The following is a 20,185-nucleotide window of genomic DNA, read 5'->3' as shown; positions in this document are numbered from 1 at the left end:
GGGTAAATTTTATTTCTGATTTAAATGAGGGTCAATATCTACCAAATCATATTATTGAGTTAGGACTAAAGTGAATATACCATTTGATGCCTTTTTTTATGCTGATTACAAATATAATAAGCATTTCTATCAGAAATGAATTTCAGCCCCCCCCCCTATAAATACCAAGGATGGGGTAGGGTCGGGCTAGCCTACATAGGGGGGGGGCTGAATTTCATTTCCGATAGAAATGCTTATTATAGGCCTATTTGTAATCAGCATAAAAAAAGGCATCAAATGGTGTATTCACTTTATTCCTAACTCAATAATAAGGATTGGTAGATATTGACCTAAATGAGAGGTCAGTTTAAACTTTCCCCCCACCCACCCTAATGTGCAAATATATAGGCTACCCTGAATTGTATAAATAGGGATGGGGGCTAAAATTCATTTAAAAAAAAGATGATTTTTATATTTGTAAAGAGCATAAAAAAAGGCATTGAGTGGTATATTGACTTTATTTGTAACTCAATAATAGCCTACTATTTGGTAAAAATTTACCTATCCTAATGTACTAGCTGGTAGGCTATAAACATGACTTCAAATAAGGTTTTTTGGACTCTTGCATAAAAACTATAGGTAGTATTACCCTATAAATGGGACTGAGAAGGAAACATCTTAAGAAAACAATTCTTTCTTCATAAAATGCAGAATAATTGCAGTTAACACATTTTCACTGCAGTTCCACTATGTTTTACCCCCAACCTCTCTCCCCTAATGTTTAATTAGGCCTATGTAAACTGGCTCAAATTGTATATTTCCCATGTGTTTTTCTGTTCCTGACATGGTAGGCTAAGTGTTTAGGCTACTCAATTTATGAATATAGGCTATGGGATAAAACAAGAGTGATGCATGGGAAATCTATAATCTGAACTAGCCTACATATTTGCACACTAAGGGGGAGGGGTAAAGTATATATGATCTGTAGGCCTATGAAAAATATGTTAATTGCAATTAGGATTTTGAATATTATAAAGTGAGAAATGTTTTCTTAACATGTGGCTAATAGCATATAAATATCATCAATCTATTTGATGGGCTACCTCAGTCAACACTTTGCACATATCAGCTAATGGTTGGCACAATAATTAGTAATTTTTTTGCAAATCATATTATTGACTTACAAATAAAATGAATATATCACTTGATGCCTTTTTTTATTCTCTTTACAAATATAATAATCACTTCTATTGGAAATTCAAATTTAAGCCCTTTTTGAGCTCTTGAAAATGACAAAAATATAAAAATAAATAGGATGTAAAAAGGCTTAAAATATCTATTTTAAACTTTCATAATAAATCCTTTTTTATCCACAAGCACTGACTTTCTGCAATTAAGTTGGATTAATGAAAATTGTAACAATAAATTTTGCAGGTACTCCTTTGATATACCCACTCTTTTATATATCTCAAACTTAACATTAATGAAAGACCAGTTTTGACAGGATGATGCAAGACACCACTGTAGAGTGTATACAATGTATAGCATGGTTTTAATAGTGTATACAGTATTTAAAGTGTTGTTTTTTGGGCTTTTTAGGGGGGGGGGGAAGTACCTAGGTTAGGTTTTTATATTTTTGTCATTTTCATGAGCCCAAAAAGGGCTTAAATTTGAATTTCCAATAGAAGTGATTATTATATTTGTAAAGAGAATAAAAAGGGCATCAAGTGGTATATTCACTTTATTTGTAAGTCAATAATATAATTTGCAAAAAACTTACCTAATAATTAAATTTTGCCCCCCCCCCCCTAGTAGGGCCAGGCTAGGGTGCGGCTAGGGTTTTGACAAAAAAAGGTCCAGGTTAGTGTTCCAACATATATAGACACATACACATAATTAGACTAAAAACATTAAGCTAAATTACAAGGGGTTGACTCTGTGTGCTAACACTTAGGAACTTTGGGGTGTGGGGACCTCTTCTTTAATGGTCATTTTATTTGGTATTTTTCAATTAGATGGTGGGTCTTAGGGTTGTTTTTTTTGGGTTTTAGGGGAAAAAAGGTACCTAGGTTAGGTTATGTATATAATATATCTTATGCTTTACCCTTAACCCCCTAATGTGCAAATGTAAAAGCCAAATTTGTTTCTAAACTAAAAATTTTCATCATATTTTGTTTTATTTCATTAGCATTAACTAAACTTGACTTCTTGTGTGGGTACCAGCTAATTGAAAAGTACCTTTTATTCTAACAATTTTTCCTAACATCATGTCATTCTGAAATATTGAGAAAAGTTAGATACTGTGTTTCAGTTTTATAACATAAGTATTGTTAATGTTCATCAAAGGTCTGTGTCCTATGGGTAGAGAAGGAGTAGAGATAGGTGTTTTAAAATATCTTCCTGGGAGACTGCTCATGAGAGTTTCATTTACCTAACTCAACTACTTTCCAAGATTAGAAAAAGCCCAAATTTTGTTGATTTTTTTAGTAAATATAGGCTATATATGCTGTATAAATATAAGGTAAATATTTAGGGGTTCAGTAAATACATATGCTATGAGATTCCATAACTAAGGAAGAGACAAGCTGAGGAGACTAATCATTGCCTTTTTTTATGTTCTTTCCAAAAAATAATCATTCTTTCACTCACAATGAGATGCCTTATTGTGAATTAGCATTAACACAGTGCATTTTGATTTAATCTTAAGGCAATATTTAGTTTTTAAACATAATGGGCAAATGGGGGGTGGGCATGGGAGGGGGATTAGTTGCACTGCAATCACTTTTGACTATTAAAAAGGGCATCAACCCTTTCTATTTTCAATTGAATGAGCCCTTTTCAAAGTTCCCACAGCAGCTCCCTTGATACAAAGTGCCCTTGTCTAAACAACAACAACAACATAAAAATAATACATTATATCCACATCAATCTTTACTATAAAAATGTCAAGCATTTCAATCACTTTTGACTATTAAAAAGGGCATTAGGCTTTTTGATTTGCAATCAAATAAGCCCTTTTTGATACAACAATGCTTTCTATAGCACCTTATATGCCCCTGGGTCATAAATTACAACCCTTACCCTAAGGGCTGTTAGGGTGGTTGTCATCCTCTAAGACCTAATTTCTAGAACTTTCAACTACATTAAACAAAATGGCTATCTCAAAAATTTTGATTAGATGTGTTTGGGGAAATGGTGAGCGTGAAAGGGGCAGTAGTCACTCTCCAATCACTTTGAACTATTATAAATGGCACTAGCACTTTCAATTTCCAATCAAATGATCCCTTTTGAAGTTTCCAGAACAAAACTTTTAATAAAAATCTTATATGCCCCCACGGCATAGCTTACAACCATTGCACTAAGGGCTGGAGGGTGTCATTCTCAAAGACCTAATTTCCAGAACTTTCTACTACGTTGAACAAAATGGCTATCTGAAAATTTTGATTGGATGTGTTTGGAGGAGTGGTGGGCATGAGCAGGGGGTTTGTTAACCTCCAATCTCTTTTGACTACCAAAAAGGACACTAGCCATCTCAATTTCCAATTGAATGAGCCCCTTTTGAAGTTTTGTGACAACTCTATCTATAAAAAATCTTATATGCCCCCAGGGCATAACTTACAACCTTTGCCCTTGGGGCTGTGAGGGGTTTGTCATCCTTAAATACAAAATTTCCAGAACTTTCAACTACATTGAACAAAATGGCTATCTCTAAACTTTGACTGAATGTTTTTGAGGAAATGGTGGGCATGAGAGGGGGGTTAATCACTTTCCACTTATTTTTGACTATTAAAAAGGGTACTTTCCAATCAAATGAGCCCTTTTTGAAATTTCTACAACAACTTTCTATGTGAACTTTATATGCCCCCAGGGCTTAACTTACAGCCCTTGCACTGAGGGCTCTGAGGGGGTTATCACCCTAAAAGACATAATTTCAAGAACGCTCAACTATGTTGAACAAATGGATATCTCAAAAATTTGATTGGATGTGTTTGGAAAAATGGTGGGCATGAGAGGGGTGTTATTTACTCTCTAATCACTTTCAACTATTAAAAAAGGCACTTGCCCTTTCAATATCCAATTGAATGAGCCCTTTTGTAGTTCCTACAACAATGCTTTCAGTAAAAAACCTTTTATGCCCCCAGGGCAAAACTTACAACCCTTGCCCTGAGGGCTGTGAGGGGTGGGGGAGGAGTTTCCTCCTCAAAAACGACATGAGGGCTATGTTGTCATAACTTACAACCCTTGCCCTGAGGGCTGTGGGGGGGAGGGGTTGTCATCCTTAAACACCTAATTTCCAAAACTTTCAACTGTTAAACAAAATGATTATCTAAAAATTTTGATTGGATGTGTTTGGGGAAAAGGTGGGCGTGAGAGGGGGTTCAGTTACTCTCCACTCACTTTTGACTATTAAAAAAGGCAATTTCGATTTCCAATCAAATGAGCACTTTTTGAAATTTTTACAACACCTTTCTATATAAACCTTATATGCCCCCAGGGCATAACTTACAACCCTTGCTCTGAGGGCTCTGAGGGGGCTATTATCCTAAGAGACCTATTTTCCAGAACTTTCAACTACGTTGAACAAAATGAATATCTCAAAATTTTGATTGGATGTGAGGGGGGTTAGTTGCCCTTCAATCACTTTTGACTATTAAAAGGGCACTAGCCCTTTCAGTTTTCAATTGAATAAGCCCTTTTTGACATTTTTACAACATCACTTTCTATAAAAACCTTCCATGCTCCCAGGGCATAACTTACAACCCTTGCCCTGAGGGTTGTGGGGGGATTGGTTGTCATCCTTAAAGACCTAATTTCCAAAACTTTCAACTACGTTGAATAAAATTGCTATCTGAAAATTTTGATTATATGTGTTTGGGGAAAAGGTGGGTTAGTTGCCCTCAAATCTCTTTCGACTATTAAAAAGGGCACTGGCCCTTTGAATTTCCAATCAAATGAGCCCTTTTTCAAGTTTCTATGTCAAAGATTTCAATAAAAACCTTATATGCCCCAGGGCATAACTTATAACCCTTGCCCTGAAGATTGTGGGGGGAGTGTCCTGTTCAAAGGTGTGATTTCCTGAACTTTAAACTGCATGGAAGAAAATAGCTATCTCAAAATTTTGATTGGATATGTTTGGGGAAATGGTGGGCTTGGAAGGGGTGTTAGTTGCCTTCCAATCACTTTTGACTATTAAAAAGAGCACTAGCCATTTCAATTTCCAACCAAATGAGCCCTTTTTGAAGTTTCTACAACAACGCGTTTTATAAAAATCTTATATGCCCCCAGGGCATAACTTACAACCTTTGCCCTGAGGGCTGTGGGGGAGTGTCCTCCTTAAAAACATAATTTCTATCTGGAAATCAACAATGCTGAACAAAATGGCTATCTAAAAATTAAATTGGATGTATTTGGGGAGAATGTGGGTGAGAGAGGGGGGTTAGTTGCCCTCAAATCACTTTTGACTTTTAAAAAGGGCACTAGAACTTTGGATTTCCAATCAAATGAGCCCTTTTTCAAGTTTCTATGACAAAGATTTCAATAAAAACTTTAATGCCCCTAGGGCATAACTTATAACTCTTGCCCTGAAGACTGTTGGGGGAGTGTCCTGCTCTAAGGTAGAATTTCCTGAGCTTTAAACTTTGTGGAACAAAATGGCTATCTTAAAATTTTGATTGGATGTGTTTTGGAAAATGCTGGGTGTGGAAGGGGTGTTAGTTGCCTTCCAATTACTTTTGACTATTAAAAAGGGCACTAGCCATTTCAATTTCTAATCAAATGAGCCCTTTTGAAGTTTCTACGACAATGCCTTTCATTTTTCTATGCCCTCGGGGCATAACTTAAAACCCTTACCCCAGGCATAACTTCAAATCCTTATCATTGTGTCCACATTGTTCTTTACTTAGGCAGCGCTATTGTGCTGCCTATGATATTTTTGAGGTTACTTCTGTTTAAATTCCCTGACCTTGTACATAGTCTAAAGCTAAATTTTGCCTCAATAGGAGGGGTCAGGGGGAGTGGATTATGGTGCAATTTTTATGTTAAGAAAGTTGTTTCTAGAGATAGTTCTAAAAAAAATACAATCATACCACATTTTCTTTAAATTCTTTTGTTTCTATCTCAGGATTAGCCTTAATTCTGGATTAATATTTGTTCAAGCATTAGAAGTTGTAAAGGTAGGCCTAGATATTTAAACAAATTTACTAGGTCATCCCTAATTTGAGCAAAATATATATTCCTTAATATTTCCTTTGCCTAACAGCTTTACAAGAGCCTAAAACTGCAGTTTAAAATATTACACCCACTGAAAATGTTGCATGGGCGAAGGGACCAGAATAATAATTGTAAGGGGAGTAGAAGGTGAACAATTTGAGGATAAAAGGTTGTATGACATATAATTCTCAAATAAAAAAGAAAAGAACTTTTTTACATGAGGTTCAAGGTTTTAATCTTCAAAATAAAACGCTTTATTTCTAAACGCTTTAATCTTCACTCAAAAAATGCTTTGGCATACTAAATTAAAAGACAATGAAAAAAAATATATATAAAACAAAAAAAATGAAAATAAAACGTAACATGACTTACCATGTCGGATTTAAGACTAAAAAAACACAAATAAAACAGGTGGGGTATCAGAGAAACAAAACCAATCATAGGCCAAACCACTAAGAACAACAAAAGTAAAAAAATTTATCTGTATATTAAAAGGAAATGTTGAACCAATTTTTAATATTAATCAAGTAAATTCACCTTCAAACTTTTTTTTAACAAGGGAAGGGAAAGGCAAACAATATTTTTATCATCCAATGATAAATAAAATTTAATAAGGCAATTACATAGGCTAAACTAAATCTAGATCGCTCACATCTGATCAGAGGCTGGCGAGGTTTAGAACCAAAACGAGTATTATGATGATGGACATGGTGAGTAGGAAGCAGATCAAGAGAATACATCATTGAAGGCTGATTATTTTTGAAGTAACATCCCAATAAAACTATACAAAAAAAACTGAACAAATTGACCGACAGGCAAGATATTAAGAAACTTAGAGGCACTCTTCATGGGAGATGAATCTGTCAGTGACAATAAGATTGGACGATTTTCAGGAAATTTTTGGGGAGATGCATAGATTTCTGGGGAAATCCCTGAAAATTCGGGGGATATGGAAGTCCTGATTACTTATGCCAATATTAAACAAAACTCTAAATATGGAATGTTGATGACATGTGATACATTCACAAAATTGAATTTTAATTCTGATTTCTAATATGTAAAATTCATTAATTGTTACCCACCAAAAGCTATGAGCCTGTGAAAATTTGCCTGATTTTTGAAAAAAGTTGAAAAGCTTCTTTCTACAAAAATGTGCAATTTTCCTATTTTCAATGCATAATTCTATTAGCAATTGTACCAGACCACAGGTCCAGCAAAATCAGGAGAGATCTTAGTTCAATGAAGAACACAATATCAAATTCATCCTTTCAAAGAATCCTACCAAAGAAGTTTCAAGATTCTTTCTACAAAAAAATAAGCAACTTTTCAAGGGATAATTGTGTGAAAACACAGATCCAAGAAAATTGGGAGGGAGCTCGTTTAAATGCAAATTAAAGTGATAGGGCTCTTTTTGAGTGACCATAAGGACTATGGTATGTACCTCATCCTTCCTGCCTGAGTAAATAAATTCTATATCACCTAATTTCGTGTTTTCTACCCCTGGGATGTGGGTTTCTGAAACTCCTAAGTCCAATTTGATGCGTCTGAATTTGGCAGTCTGAAATATTTTTGGCCTCTAAAAAAGTAATGGTTCTGTATGAAGCTAAGAGAGGAAAGGAAAATAATAAATGATAAATAAAACCAAAAAAAGGGTGAGAAAACGAGGATTTTGTCAGCCAGTGTGGTCTTAAAAAGTAGCAATGGTTCCAGAACCAGTACAGGTCAGGAACATCTCAAGTCTACATAAAGTGCTATTGCTATCAAGTCTAAAAATAGTCCTATTGCTAAAATAATGTTGGCTCCCTCCCCCTCCAAACATTTTGCTTGGTGAAACCTCTTCTTAGAATTATTTTACATCATTTTTTTCTCTAGGTTTTTAGTGGCTCGTCGCATGTCGACCTTGCCCAAAAAATCGTCGACAGACTGGGAATTGACCTTGGAAAAGTAGTAACAAAGAAATTCAGCAACAGGGAAACTTCGTAAGTATTATGGTAATTATCTACTCTTTTTCATGTGTTAAAACAGGGGAGCAAAATTCTACCTGTGCATATGGGGGAGATCATCTTTTCGATTTCAAACCATACCAGGAAAATTCTATATTGCGCCCTACCTAGATTTGGAGTTAATGTACACTTGCCCAGAAATTATTTGAGGATGCTGCAGCACCCCCCCCCCAGAAACAAACAAAAGTTCCCTATGACTAGGGAACTGTTTAGTCATCTTCCATTTGTTCTTTTAATAGCACAATTTTAGCAAAACTGCTCACAATGCAATAGTCAATCCTAAACGTCTAACAATTTCTTTAAATACTTTCTTAGACCACACTGGCTATACATGACATATGAAGCTAAGAGAGGAAAGGAAATAATAAATGAAAAATAAAACCAAAAAAGCATGAGAAAATGAAGATTTTGTCAGACTGGCTGACAAAATCCTCGTTTTCTCACCCTTTTTTGGTTTTATTTTTCATTCATTATTTCCTTCCCTCTCTTAGCTTCATACGATTTCTTTAATTTGCTAAGTAACTTTAACTATGGGTATACGTGCTTTGTTGCATGAATCCATGCTTCAATTCTATATTATTTGCTGTCAAGAGGTTGGAATGATATAATCGCAATTATCGGATAAGAAACCTCCAACAATTGGGAGAAAGATTGTTGGAACACAAATAGTCAATTGACAAAGCCATCAAGCTATGCCAAAGTTGCGAAAAATTTGATTACGCCTTGGGCTCTGTTCCTATTTCTATTTTTGAATGTAAAATTTTCAACTTATATATCACACAGGAAGAAGCCTTTGGCTCTTTCTCCATCTGGTAAAGAATAAACTAATTGGAGTCAGAGTCTTCTGTCTGTATTTGCTTCGGCAATTTTCATCATTATAATAAGATCCTTGATCCTTTGTTTTTCTCTGTCAATTTCTGCTTCTGGTTAGCCCTGGTCTGTCAAATGTATTTTTTTTTCTATCATTTATTACTTTTTCAAAATCTGGATCGCAAGACAACTTCGCAACCATCCTTACGTATTTTCGAGTACTGTTTCTTTCATCAGCCTTTTATCTATTTCAAGTATGTTATTCTCAATTTCCAGGATGCTATCTCTATTTTTGCTGTAGTCCTGATTTTTATGGGAGTAGATATGACAGTTGTCTGCCTTTGATACTTATCCCGTGTTTTCTTCAGTTTAGCATGCTCTGTTGACACCATCATGTTTATATGTGTTTTTACTTATTACCAACTTAAACTGTTATGGCAACTTGATACGTCACCCTTTTTAATTGGTCATTGCAACTGACGTCATCATATAGTCTTACTATAAAGTCGTTTATGGTTGTAACCAAGGGCATATCCAGTATTTTTTGTTCGGAGGTTTTACAGGAGAAATTCAATGATTCAAACGTTTTGAGTTTGAATTGGTTGTTTATTGTAATTTCTGTTCGTGTTGGGTTTCATTTATTTATCAATCAATCAATCAATTTATTCAATCAATAAACACAACAAAATACACTTCAATATAAACTCCCCCGTAAGGCTCTATGGCCAGGAAAAAAACAGGGGAGAAACAAAAATGAAACAAATACAAGTATTTTCAATATAATGCATTGCATTTCAACCTTTCAAAGACTCAACACACACACACACACACAAAACAAAGAAGAGAGAAAAAAAATAATTAAAAGACCCAAACAAAAAACGATTTTATTAGACCCCCCCCCCCCCCAAAAAAAAAAAAAAATGTAGGACAATCCAATAAATTAAACCAAATTCCAAATATATATTTGAAACCAAACCACAAAAAAATATTATACTCCAACCCAGGCTAGTGTCACCCGCCCCCCTCCCAAATAATAATAATAATAAAATTAACAAAAATATATTTAAACAGGAAAAATCAAGACATTAAAAAATTTCTTAAGATTCTTTTGAAAGTACCAAACGAGTGACATTCTTTGAGCTGACTCAGGTAGGCTATTCCAAACAATATTACAAGCAGTTAATGGATTAAAGTCAGACCTCACCGATGGAGTAAATCACAGTTTATATAATTATCCAGTATGATCTTTCCCTATCTCACCCATTATAAAAACCCAGACCAAGGTGCGAGTGCTCCAGAGAACGTTTTTGCAGATAGAAACATAGGCCGCATCAGATCTTTTCACGGGTAGACAAGTCAGACTGTGATCTAATCGGAAACAAGTGGAAACCCGTTATTACGAATAATGCACTTTGTTGGAAACAATCAGAAACAGACTAACCCGCTAATGCAGAAAGAAGTGGGAGGAGCTTTTTGTTCGCACCGAGAACGAAGACCAGAAATGATCTGCGATAAGCTTACTGGATAATTATATGAACTGTGGAGTAAATAAAATATTAATATTCCTTGAATTGCGAAGATGATGCGAAGATCTATCAGTGACGAAAGAAGGAGTAGTTTGAAGGGCTGTGTGAACATCACCATGAATTTGATGAAAAGTGAAAGACGCGCACGAAAGAATGTAGAGAGATTGCAAATAAAGTAAAAGGCTAGTTAGGTTAGTTGTAGAACAATTTGTTTCCTGTATTAGCCTTTTTGCCCCATCAGATAACTTAAAAAGCGGTTTAAAAAAAGAAGAGAAAGTTGACATCAATATTGTAGGGCAATAAGAGACGTAGCACTGAACTAAGCAATGGAACAGAATTTTTAAAACTGATCCAGGAAAAATGTGTTTTAGCTTCCTCAAAATTCCAAGACTCTTTGAGATCGTCATTTTAATTAGTCCAATATGATGATTGAAAGGTTTTCATCGAGAAGAATACCGATAAATCCGACATATCTATTCTTAGGTCTACTGGGAGAGCCCCTTGAATGCTGGATATTAGATAACTCAGGGCACGCCAGAGAAATACGGGAAAAAATTAAAAAGCTTGACTTGACATAAATTAGTTCTAAACATTTTGCATCGAATAAACCCATGATTCCTTTGGAAAGGTTCGATAATTTGGAAGACGTCTCAGACTTGATTTCCATTGCAGTACAGCTGGCACTGTCACTAACGGAAATAACAAGAGTGTCCCAATACTGCGACAATAATGGATTTTTATTTAGCATTGAAAGATTCAGGATCCGAGAATTTTTTTGGAATAATAAAGGAAGCCTTCCGGCATAAAGAATTGAAAACATTCCTGTAGAGTTTGAATTGCTGAAGACGTACAGCATTCAAAGATGGCCTTGCTGACTTAAAAGCTTTCCAGAGATTATTTTTTCTTCTCCAACTCTTTAGAAGACCAAGGGTCATCCATGGGTTAAGAGGAATAGATCTTTTTGACCTTGAAGTAGAGGAGGACAGACCAGATACGTCAAAAATAGACTCCTTTACTGACTCATAAAAGGAATCAAACTTAGAACAAAAATCATTATCGTCACCAAAAATATTCCATGTCTTCTCAGCTAAATGGGATCTAAGGCGGATCAAGGATAAAACTGGAAAAATACAGGAAAATGGTCTGAAATATCACTCACTACAACAGAATTCCGAACCAAATTAACAGACGAAAAAATGTCCTCAATTAAAGAGGCTGACGTATCAGTTAAACGTGTCGGAATACAGGTTTTTGGTAGAACCCCAGCAGTGAGCATATCTGAGAGAAAATCCATCGTAGTAGAGGAAGCTATGTCAATTAGATTTAAATTAAAGTCTCCCATTATTATAATATCAACTGGACATCTGCCTATTAATGACAAGACCTCAGCAAGGACCTGAAGAAAAGAAGGAACAGATCAAGTGGGAGATCTCTAGACAATACCAATTATCAAAACCTTATTTTTTAATTTGATTTCAATTAACTGGGGTTCGAATATCCATTTGTCAATCTTTGACAGATCCGTTCAATCACTTTAGGGAAAATATAAGATATACAAATTACTAGTCCAACCTTTGCCATCCTTCTGCGATTTAGTTGCTCCATTTTGTAACCGGGTATATCTAAAAGCATTTCATTGCTAGAATTAAGAAAAGTCTCACATAATCCGATATCATCGGGTCGCCCATCAAAAACTATCTGCCTCAACTGATCAATCGATGAGCATAGACCCTTAGTATTGAGTTCAAGGACCAAAAAATGATCATCTCGACTAGTAGCCCACTTTAAATCAGAAACATGCTTACTAATAATTGATTGGGAAGTATTTAGGGAATTTCTTTTAATTTGACCAATAGAATTATTAATAATACTCAAAACATCTAAGGGGTTTCTTTGTAATTGAAGTAAACGCCCATCAAGGGAGTAAAAATCCCCAGAGCCTGAGTTAGAAAAATTCATATAATTTAAGGAGACTATATATCAAACCTGCACCGCAACACACACAAAATAAAATAAATAGAAAAAATAACTAAGATGCTATAAATAAAAATAAAAAAATAAATAAATAAATTTACAACAATCATACTGCAATACTGCAATACTGCACGATACTAAACATACTATTCAATACCTCGCTCTTTACGCTAAAGTTCGAATTTTGTTCGAATCACATACACCTGAATCACAAACGCCGGTTAATTTGAATAGATATTTCTTTTGAAAGTACTAAAAAAAACTTTAGCGTAAAAAGCGAGGTATTGACTAGGGGCCAACCCCCTCATATACGTAATCATTTCTGTTCGTTTTAAGTTTTAATGTTGTCCTTACTTTCAGTTGAAAAAAACTTGTTTTTTATTTAATTTCTGATCTTTTTTTAAATAATGCTGGGAAATCTGGCGCCCCCTTCATAGAAATGTGCCTTCCCCCAAGGAAACATCCTCCACAGACAGATTCTCCCCCGTAACCCCTACTCTGACCCCCCCCTCCACCAGAAAAAATTCCTCCTGAAAACGCATGTATACTTCCCAAAAACCAATATTAATTAGATATTCGACTATGATGAACCAAATGGCTATCTCAAAATTTTATTGGCTGACTTCGGGAAAAAAATGAGCGTGGGAGGGGGCCCAGTTGCCCTCCAATTTTTTTGGTCACTTAAAAAGGGCACTAGAACTTTTAATTTCCGTTCGACGATATTCTAGGACTACCGGATCGATACGATCACCCCTGGAAAAAAAAAATAAACACGCATCCGTGACTTTCTTCTGGCAAAAAAATACAAAATTCCACATTTTTGCAGATAGGAGCTTGAAACTTCTATAGTAGGATTCTCTGATACGCTGAATCTGATGGTGTGTTTTTCATTAAAGTTCCACAACTTTTAGGGGGTTTCCCCCCTTTTTTCGAAAATAAGGCAAATTTTCTCAGGCGCGTAACTTTTGATGGGTAAGACTAGATGGAACTTGTATGTTTGAAATAAGGATAAAAATCTGATTCTTTTTATGTATCTATTGGTATCAAAATTCCGTTTTTTTAGAGTTTCGGTTACTATTCAGCCGGGTCGCTGCTTACTTACAGTTCGTTACCACGACTGCTTTATAATTTCTGTTCTTTTTAAGTTTTGATGTTGCTCATTACTTTCAGCTGAAAAAACTTCTTTTTTAATTTTAATTTCTGACCGTCTTTAAATAATACTGGGAAATCCGGCTTTCTCTCTCCATGAAAAATTCCGGTACTTGTGTATTATACGCCACTCACTCAAGTTTAAGATATGTAAAACTCGAGAACAAACCGGTTTCTTCGTTACTTTAGAAACAAATTTGGGCTATATATTTCCACATTAGGGGGGGGGGTTAAAGTATAGCGGGTCGGCATATAATTATTCTGCATATTATGAAGTAAGAATTATTTTCTGACTTCAAACTGTCCTATTACTCCCCCCTCCCCTTATGTGCAGATATATAGCCCAAATTATATATTTCCCATCTATTATGTCACTTGTCTTTGTCTCGTCTCGTCCTAAGCTGAAAGAAACTGGTTTGTTCTCGAGTTTTACACAACATAAATTTGAGTACCAAAATTCCTTCCCCCTACGAAAAAAAACGAATGAAATTCTCAAATTTGGAAAACCTTATTTTCCCCGGGGGGGGGATATTTTCTCCTGGGGGTAAACGCCGGCCTCCGGATACGCAATTGGCTGAGACTTATGATTGTGACGTCATTCACCATCTTGTATATTAAGAAACAGTTTTTTTTTGTAAAAAAGCGTTTTTAATACTTAACATTATGTTTTGGTACGTAGAAAAGCACGTAGATATCGCAATTTCCTTTCATATAAGCTCTTCAACAGCTCTCTATGATAGTCCAGTCCCCCCGGTAGCAGTGAAGAAAGAAAGAGGACGAATTAATTTTATTTTTGTGAAATACCCCCCCCCCCCCCTCCCCCAACATACACACACACTGTTCCCCAAAACTAAAAAATAGATACAATATTTGAAACAAGAGCAAATTTACTTGGCCGAGGTGTTTCCACAGTCTTTCCTCTGAAAATGATTATACCGCCCCCTAAGTCTCAGAAGTGTTTTTATGCCATGTGAACTAGTGTAATTTATTTATTTATAGCTCGACGTGTTTTTTTTTGTGTTGTAGATTATGCTTTTGGAAGATGACACAGAATGATTGTAAATATCTCGAGGCCGTTATTTTGCAATAAGCCTTGATCAGCTAATTAGATATTCACGACGGAAACCTAACAAGATTCTCTTATTTATCGATTTTTGATTATTCTGTAAAAAACAAACGTTTTTTATTGGTTTGCTGTAAATACTGTTGTTTTTTCCAAGAGTTTATGGAATCCGGAAATCATGTGGCTATTACGTTTATTGCTGATTCTACCGATGTCTTGTGCCAGGAGATTAATCCTTAACTTAATTTCTCTCTAAGAAGAATTTATTTTGTTTTTTGGCATTCACATTTGTCGTTGGAGGGGACTCTGTCTTAGCTTTTCTATGTTTACAATTAGCCATGTCTTGAAGTAACCTACTGCAAAATACTTGATAACTTAAATTCACTTTGGACTATCTGTCTTGGCTTTTCTCTGTCTACAATTAGCTATGTCTTGATTCAACCTACTGCAAAATACTTGATAACTTCAATTCAAACGTACCTAAACGTATGCCTAAAGCCGTGAACGGTTAGACTGTTTCCCTAGCGGTAACCATGCATGCGCTAAACACATACCAACAATATTGTCCGCTTTGACCCTTTTGTATGCGAGGTAAAGAAGCGTGATACGATACGTCAAGATATATTTGGAACCGGTTCTAGGCGAATGCCACCCTCCCCGGAAAATACCCCCCCCCCCCAAAAAAAAAAAACACCCCGTGGAAAATAAGGCTTTCCAAATTTGAGAATTTTATTTGGGTTTTATTTTTTCAATTTCCGTAGGGGGAGTGACTTTTGGTACTTGTGTATTATGCGTCACTCACTCAAGTTTACGCTGTGTAAAATTCGAGAACACATCGTTTTTTTTGTTAGTTTCTTCGTTACTTTATAAATAATTTTGGGCTATAGTTTTGCACATTGGGGGGGGGGGGTAAGCAAAAAGGGTCTGCATGCAAAATGTGTTTGATACAATTATTCTGCATACGATATAGACTGATAAATAAGTGTATTTTAAAGCCAAATATACAGCCATGAACAAAATAAAATAACATAAATGAATACAGTGAATGGGGGGGGGTGTTTAACCCCCCCCCAAAAAAAAAACCCCTCCCCCACGAAAAATACCCATCCCCATAGAAATATCCTCTGGACAATTCAATCCTGGCGAAGATTTACCCCGGACAATTGCCCTTAACATCCCCACGCGTAAAATTAAATCGGTAAAGAGAAAGCAAGACATAAACAAGTTACGTATATGAATTCTTGCAAATTCACCCAGCTTAAAATTTCTTCTTAAAATTTCATCTCCTGGAAACTATTCAAAATTCTCCCAGCCACTATATTCATTTATGTTATTTTACTGTTAATGGCCGTATATTTGGCTTAAAAATACACTCATTTGTCTATCTATCTAGTATGCAGAATAATTGTACCAAACACATTTTGCATGCAGACCCGTTATGCTTCCCCCCCCCCCTAATGTCCAAATCTATAGCGCAAATTTATTTCTAAAGTAACGAAGAAACTAACAAAAAAAGGTTGTGTTCTCGAATTTTACACAGCGTAAACTTGAGTGAGTGGCACATATTACACAAGTACCAAAAGTCTACCCCCCTATGGAAATTAAAAAAAATAAAACTCAAATAAAATTCTCAAACTTGGAAAGCCTTATTTTCCACGGGGGGTATTTTGTTGTTTTTTTATTGGGGGGGGGGTGTTTTCCGGGGGGGGGGGGTAAACGCCGGCCACCGTAGGAACCGTACCCCACAATAATCGGATGGTATTGTCGCTCATAGTTATATTGACTGTTAATATACCCCTACGTTAACATTGATATGAACCAGGTGGGAGAGGAGAATTGCTCCTTGTAGGGAGGAGGAGGGTAGAAATAAAAAAAGGTATTTTAGGAGGATAGTTTTTAATTTTCTAATATGAAAGGTCTTTTTGAACAGGACAGGGTGATTCTTCTTCTCCTGTGTTCAGATATGTATGTAACCGTAACCTTTCTCGGATCTTCGGCCCCTGTAGATATAGCCTTATCTCTATTAATTTTGTTCACTTTTATCTTTATTGACGTGATATCTCTAAGACAATAGGGGGTGGTCCGAAGAAGGGTTCTATCCCCCATACACAAATATTAAATATATATATATATATATATATATATGTATAGTTGTTTTTGGCTAACGTTAAATCGTTCTTAGATTGGATTTGGAAATAAGCAGCAGAAACTTAATGAATTATTTCTGTTACTACTGGGCCGAGTCGCTCCTTGCGACATTCGGCCGAAAGGGTTGCTCCTATGCGACTACAGTTCGTTACCACGAACTGTCCGAAAATCAAGTATTTACAGGCTACTATAAATTGATTTACGCTTATTTAAATTTGACTTTTTGTCTATGTCTTGTTTGAAATGAAAGTCACTTAGCTCGTTGACCCCATTTGGTTTTATGGAATATACGCAAATACTGGCCGAAAATTTTGCAATCTTATTTACATTTGAGATTACTTTATGACAACGATGAGGAAAATTATGCATCAATGATCTCCTGAAAGATTGTAATCTTCCTAAACTTGAATTTATCATCAGTTGTCCTTCATTAAAAAAATGAATTTTGAAATTTAGATGGTGTTCCGATTAAAAATGATAAGCGGGTATACGAAGGCATCATAGTTCCTCAACAACCTATGTAAATTCTAAAGAATATTATCCCTTCTCTCCTTTTTATACTCAAGAAGAAAAAATTTCAAAACAAAGAACCCAGAACTCAAATCTTAAATATAGAATAAGATGTTCCAGTCCAAGTGATTCATCGTCTCTGCTTGTAAAACCAAAAAACTGATTTTTTGTTTTGCATTATTGTTTTCGAGTGAAAATAAATTATCGATCCGCTCCACTACTCCCATGTAGCGGAAACTTCTTTTACTGCTGAAGACCACTAGATCCATAAACAAGAAATAAAAAAAATTCTTTCTGCCAGCCTTCTTTCATTACCGGTTCGATCTGATAACCCATAGAGAAAAGAGATCACTGGGTTGATTTAATTTCCCCTTAGTTTCCTGGCATTTTTTTAATTTCACTCTTTTCTGTTTTGACAATGTTTAGTAAGCAATTGACCTCATTTTACGTTCTTCTTTTCAGGGTAGAAGTTGGGGAGTCAGTCAGAGGTGAAGATGTGTATATTGTTCAGAGTGGTTGTGGGGAGATCAACGATAATTTAATGGAGCTATTGATTATGATAAATGCATGCAAAATAGCTTCAGCTTCAAGAGTAACGGCTGTAATACCCTGTTTTCCTTATGCCAGACAGGACAAAAAGGATAAGGTGACAACGGTTTGACACGTTTTTTGCTTTTTTTTTCAATTTTGTTTCGTTTTGTTGGCTTAGTAACTAGCAGGGGCGAATCTCCAGCATTTTATTGGGGGGGGGGCGGGTAAGAAGGGCCCATATCTGGGTAGTCAAGGGGTATGGGATACATAAAAAACAAAATCTCCACATTATTGAGGGGAGGACAACTCCCCCCTTAAACCCCACGCCCTCTCCCCCCATCGACGCCCCTGGTAATTAGTATAGCTCTAACCCTGACCCTGTATTGTCAACTTTCAACTACCATATCTTTCACTTCTTGTAAGAGAAGTAATGGGTACCAGGCAAGGTCTTATCTTTGTGGTGGTTCCTGGTTTGCCCTCCAAAAATATCTAGAATTAAAAAGTTTTTTTTTTTTTTTTGCTTGCTCAGTAACTGTAACAAGTATAACTTTAACCCTATAAGGTCAATTTAAATGACAATTCTTTACTGGTTGGAAGAGAAAGAATTGGTACTAGGCAAGGTTTTATCTTCATGGTGGTTCCTGGTTTGCCCTCCAAAAACACCTAGAATTAGGAAAAGTTTATTTATTTTTTTGCTTGCTTAGTAACTGTAAGTAGTATAACTTTAACCCTATAAGGTCAATTTTCAATGACAATTCCTTTCGCTTGTTGGAAGAGAAAGAATGGGTACAAGGCAAGGTCTTATCTCTGTGGTATGGTTTGACCCCCCAAAGTATCCAGGATTAGAGAAATTGCGCGCTTATTGGGTGCTTAATAGGAAAAATTGCCTTTGTTGAGAAATTCTGTGAAGGAGATTCATACTATCCACCGAATTAAATGTACTGAAATCAATATGTGACGGTTTGACGAGGTACGTGCTTGAAGCGTCAAGATTTTTATCATTTAAAAAAACAACAAATTTTCAGTGTAATTCGCATTCTTTTTTATTTGTCCTCCCCCTCCCTCAACATTTTGAAAAATCAGAGGATATTACGATGCTGTGTTTTGGATCAAACAAGAAATCACTAGCCAAACCAAGTATTTATAAAAGAAAAAAAAACGAATGCAGTTTGACATTAAGAAAAAATAGACTGGGTATGCAGGGTGGTTGGTAGTTTAGGGACATGAAGCTCCAGTATTTTTTCAATTTTCGTATGATTTTTTATAGTTTCCATTTTTTTTTTTTTAGTTTTTTTTTTGTTAGTTTGCATGGATCAGTTCAATGAATGAAGTAACTTCGCTTTGGAAATTTGCTCTTGCAAGTTTATTTTTGCCACTACAGCTGCTACTAACAGCTCACTGTTGCATCAAGCCACACGAGAGGCCACATGTGGCATCAAGCCACAACTTCGCACAATCGTTGTTCACCCCAGTCTATTCAAAGCTCCATATTTTACCCCTTCCAATGAGTTTCCTTTTCAGTTCCTTTAAGTCCTTCCTTATGACCTCTTCCCAGCCCATGTGAGGATGACCTGCTTTTGTTTTAGCCCCAGAAGGATGGCCGAAAAATATAAGTTTTAGCAATCTGGTCTCATTCATCCTTAAAACGTTTCCTACTCACCTTAACTATTGTTTCATTATAGCCCTAGAAGGCGGGGTGAACCACATTTTTCGTACAGCCCTGGGTTTGATATACGGAAGTCAAACAGATTTTGCTCTGCCTTTTTAAGGGCATATGTTTCTGGATCATACTTGCCCTGGTGCTAGGCGTCCCTCCTCCCTCCAGAAAATTCTCCCCCGCGGAAATTTCCCCTCTCGTATTCCTCCTGGATAATTTCGGATGTTCATTAGAAGGGAAATTTAAAGTTCTACTCACCTGTTTAAGTCAGAGACAATGCTATAGCGTTGCCTATAGTAAACAGCCAAAAGTCTTCATTATATTTTTACTTTTTTATTTTTTCCCAGTGACGCTTCATATGGAAGGGGTGGTCATATAAACTTCGGAGGGGATTCAATTGTAAAGTAAAAGCTCTACCGCTCTTTTACGAATCAATAATGATTGGAGGGCAACCAGCCCCCTGCCCCTACGCCGTTTTCCCCCGAACGTATCCGATCAAAATTTCGAGATAGCCGTTTTATTTAAAATATTTCAAAGGTCAAATAACCATGCCTTCTATGTTGACGACCCCCCTTGAAGTCCGCAGGGCAAAAGCTGTAAGTTATGCAAGTTGCCCATTGTTAAG

At 36.0% G+C, this 20,185-nt stretch overlaps 1 protein-coding gene across 2 annotated transcripts in view; it reads left to right on the top strand.

Annotated features, from left to right (window-relative positions):
* Positions 1-20,185, top strand: part of Prps (phosphoribosyl pyrophosphate synthetase) — a 39,016-nt gene that overhangs the window by 395 nt on the left and 18,436 nt on the right. Inside the window, exons 2-3 of one of the 2 annotated variants that reach the window (XM_089101720.1) lie at positions 8,062-8,168; positions 17,835-18,018. In XM_089101720.1, coding sequence (XP_088957846.1) covers positions 8,062-8,168; positions 17,835-18,018 — 291 coding nt within the window. Of the gene's footprint in view, positions 1-8,061; positions 8,169-17,834; positions 18,028-20,185 lie in introns of both variants that reach the window. The other variant, XM_089101719.1, reaches the window with a different exon arrangement.

The sequence above is a fragment of the Artemia sp. Qi Xiang Cuo genome, chromosome 15 (genome assembly GCF_049724085.1).
Source record: "Artemia sp. Qi Xiang Cuo chromosome 15, ASM4972408v1, whole genome shotgun sequence".
NCBI lineage: Eukaryota > Metazoa > Arthropoda > Branchiopoda > Anostraca > Artemiidae > Artemia > Artemia sp. Qi Xiang Cuo.
This window is presented reverse-complemented; position numbering and strand designations above follow the sequence as displayed.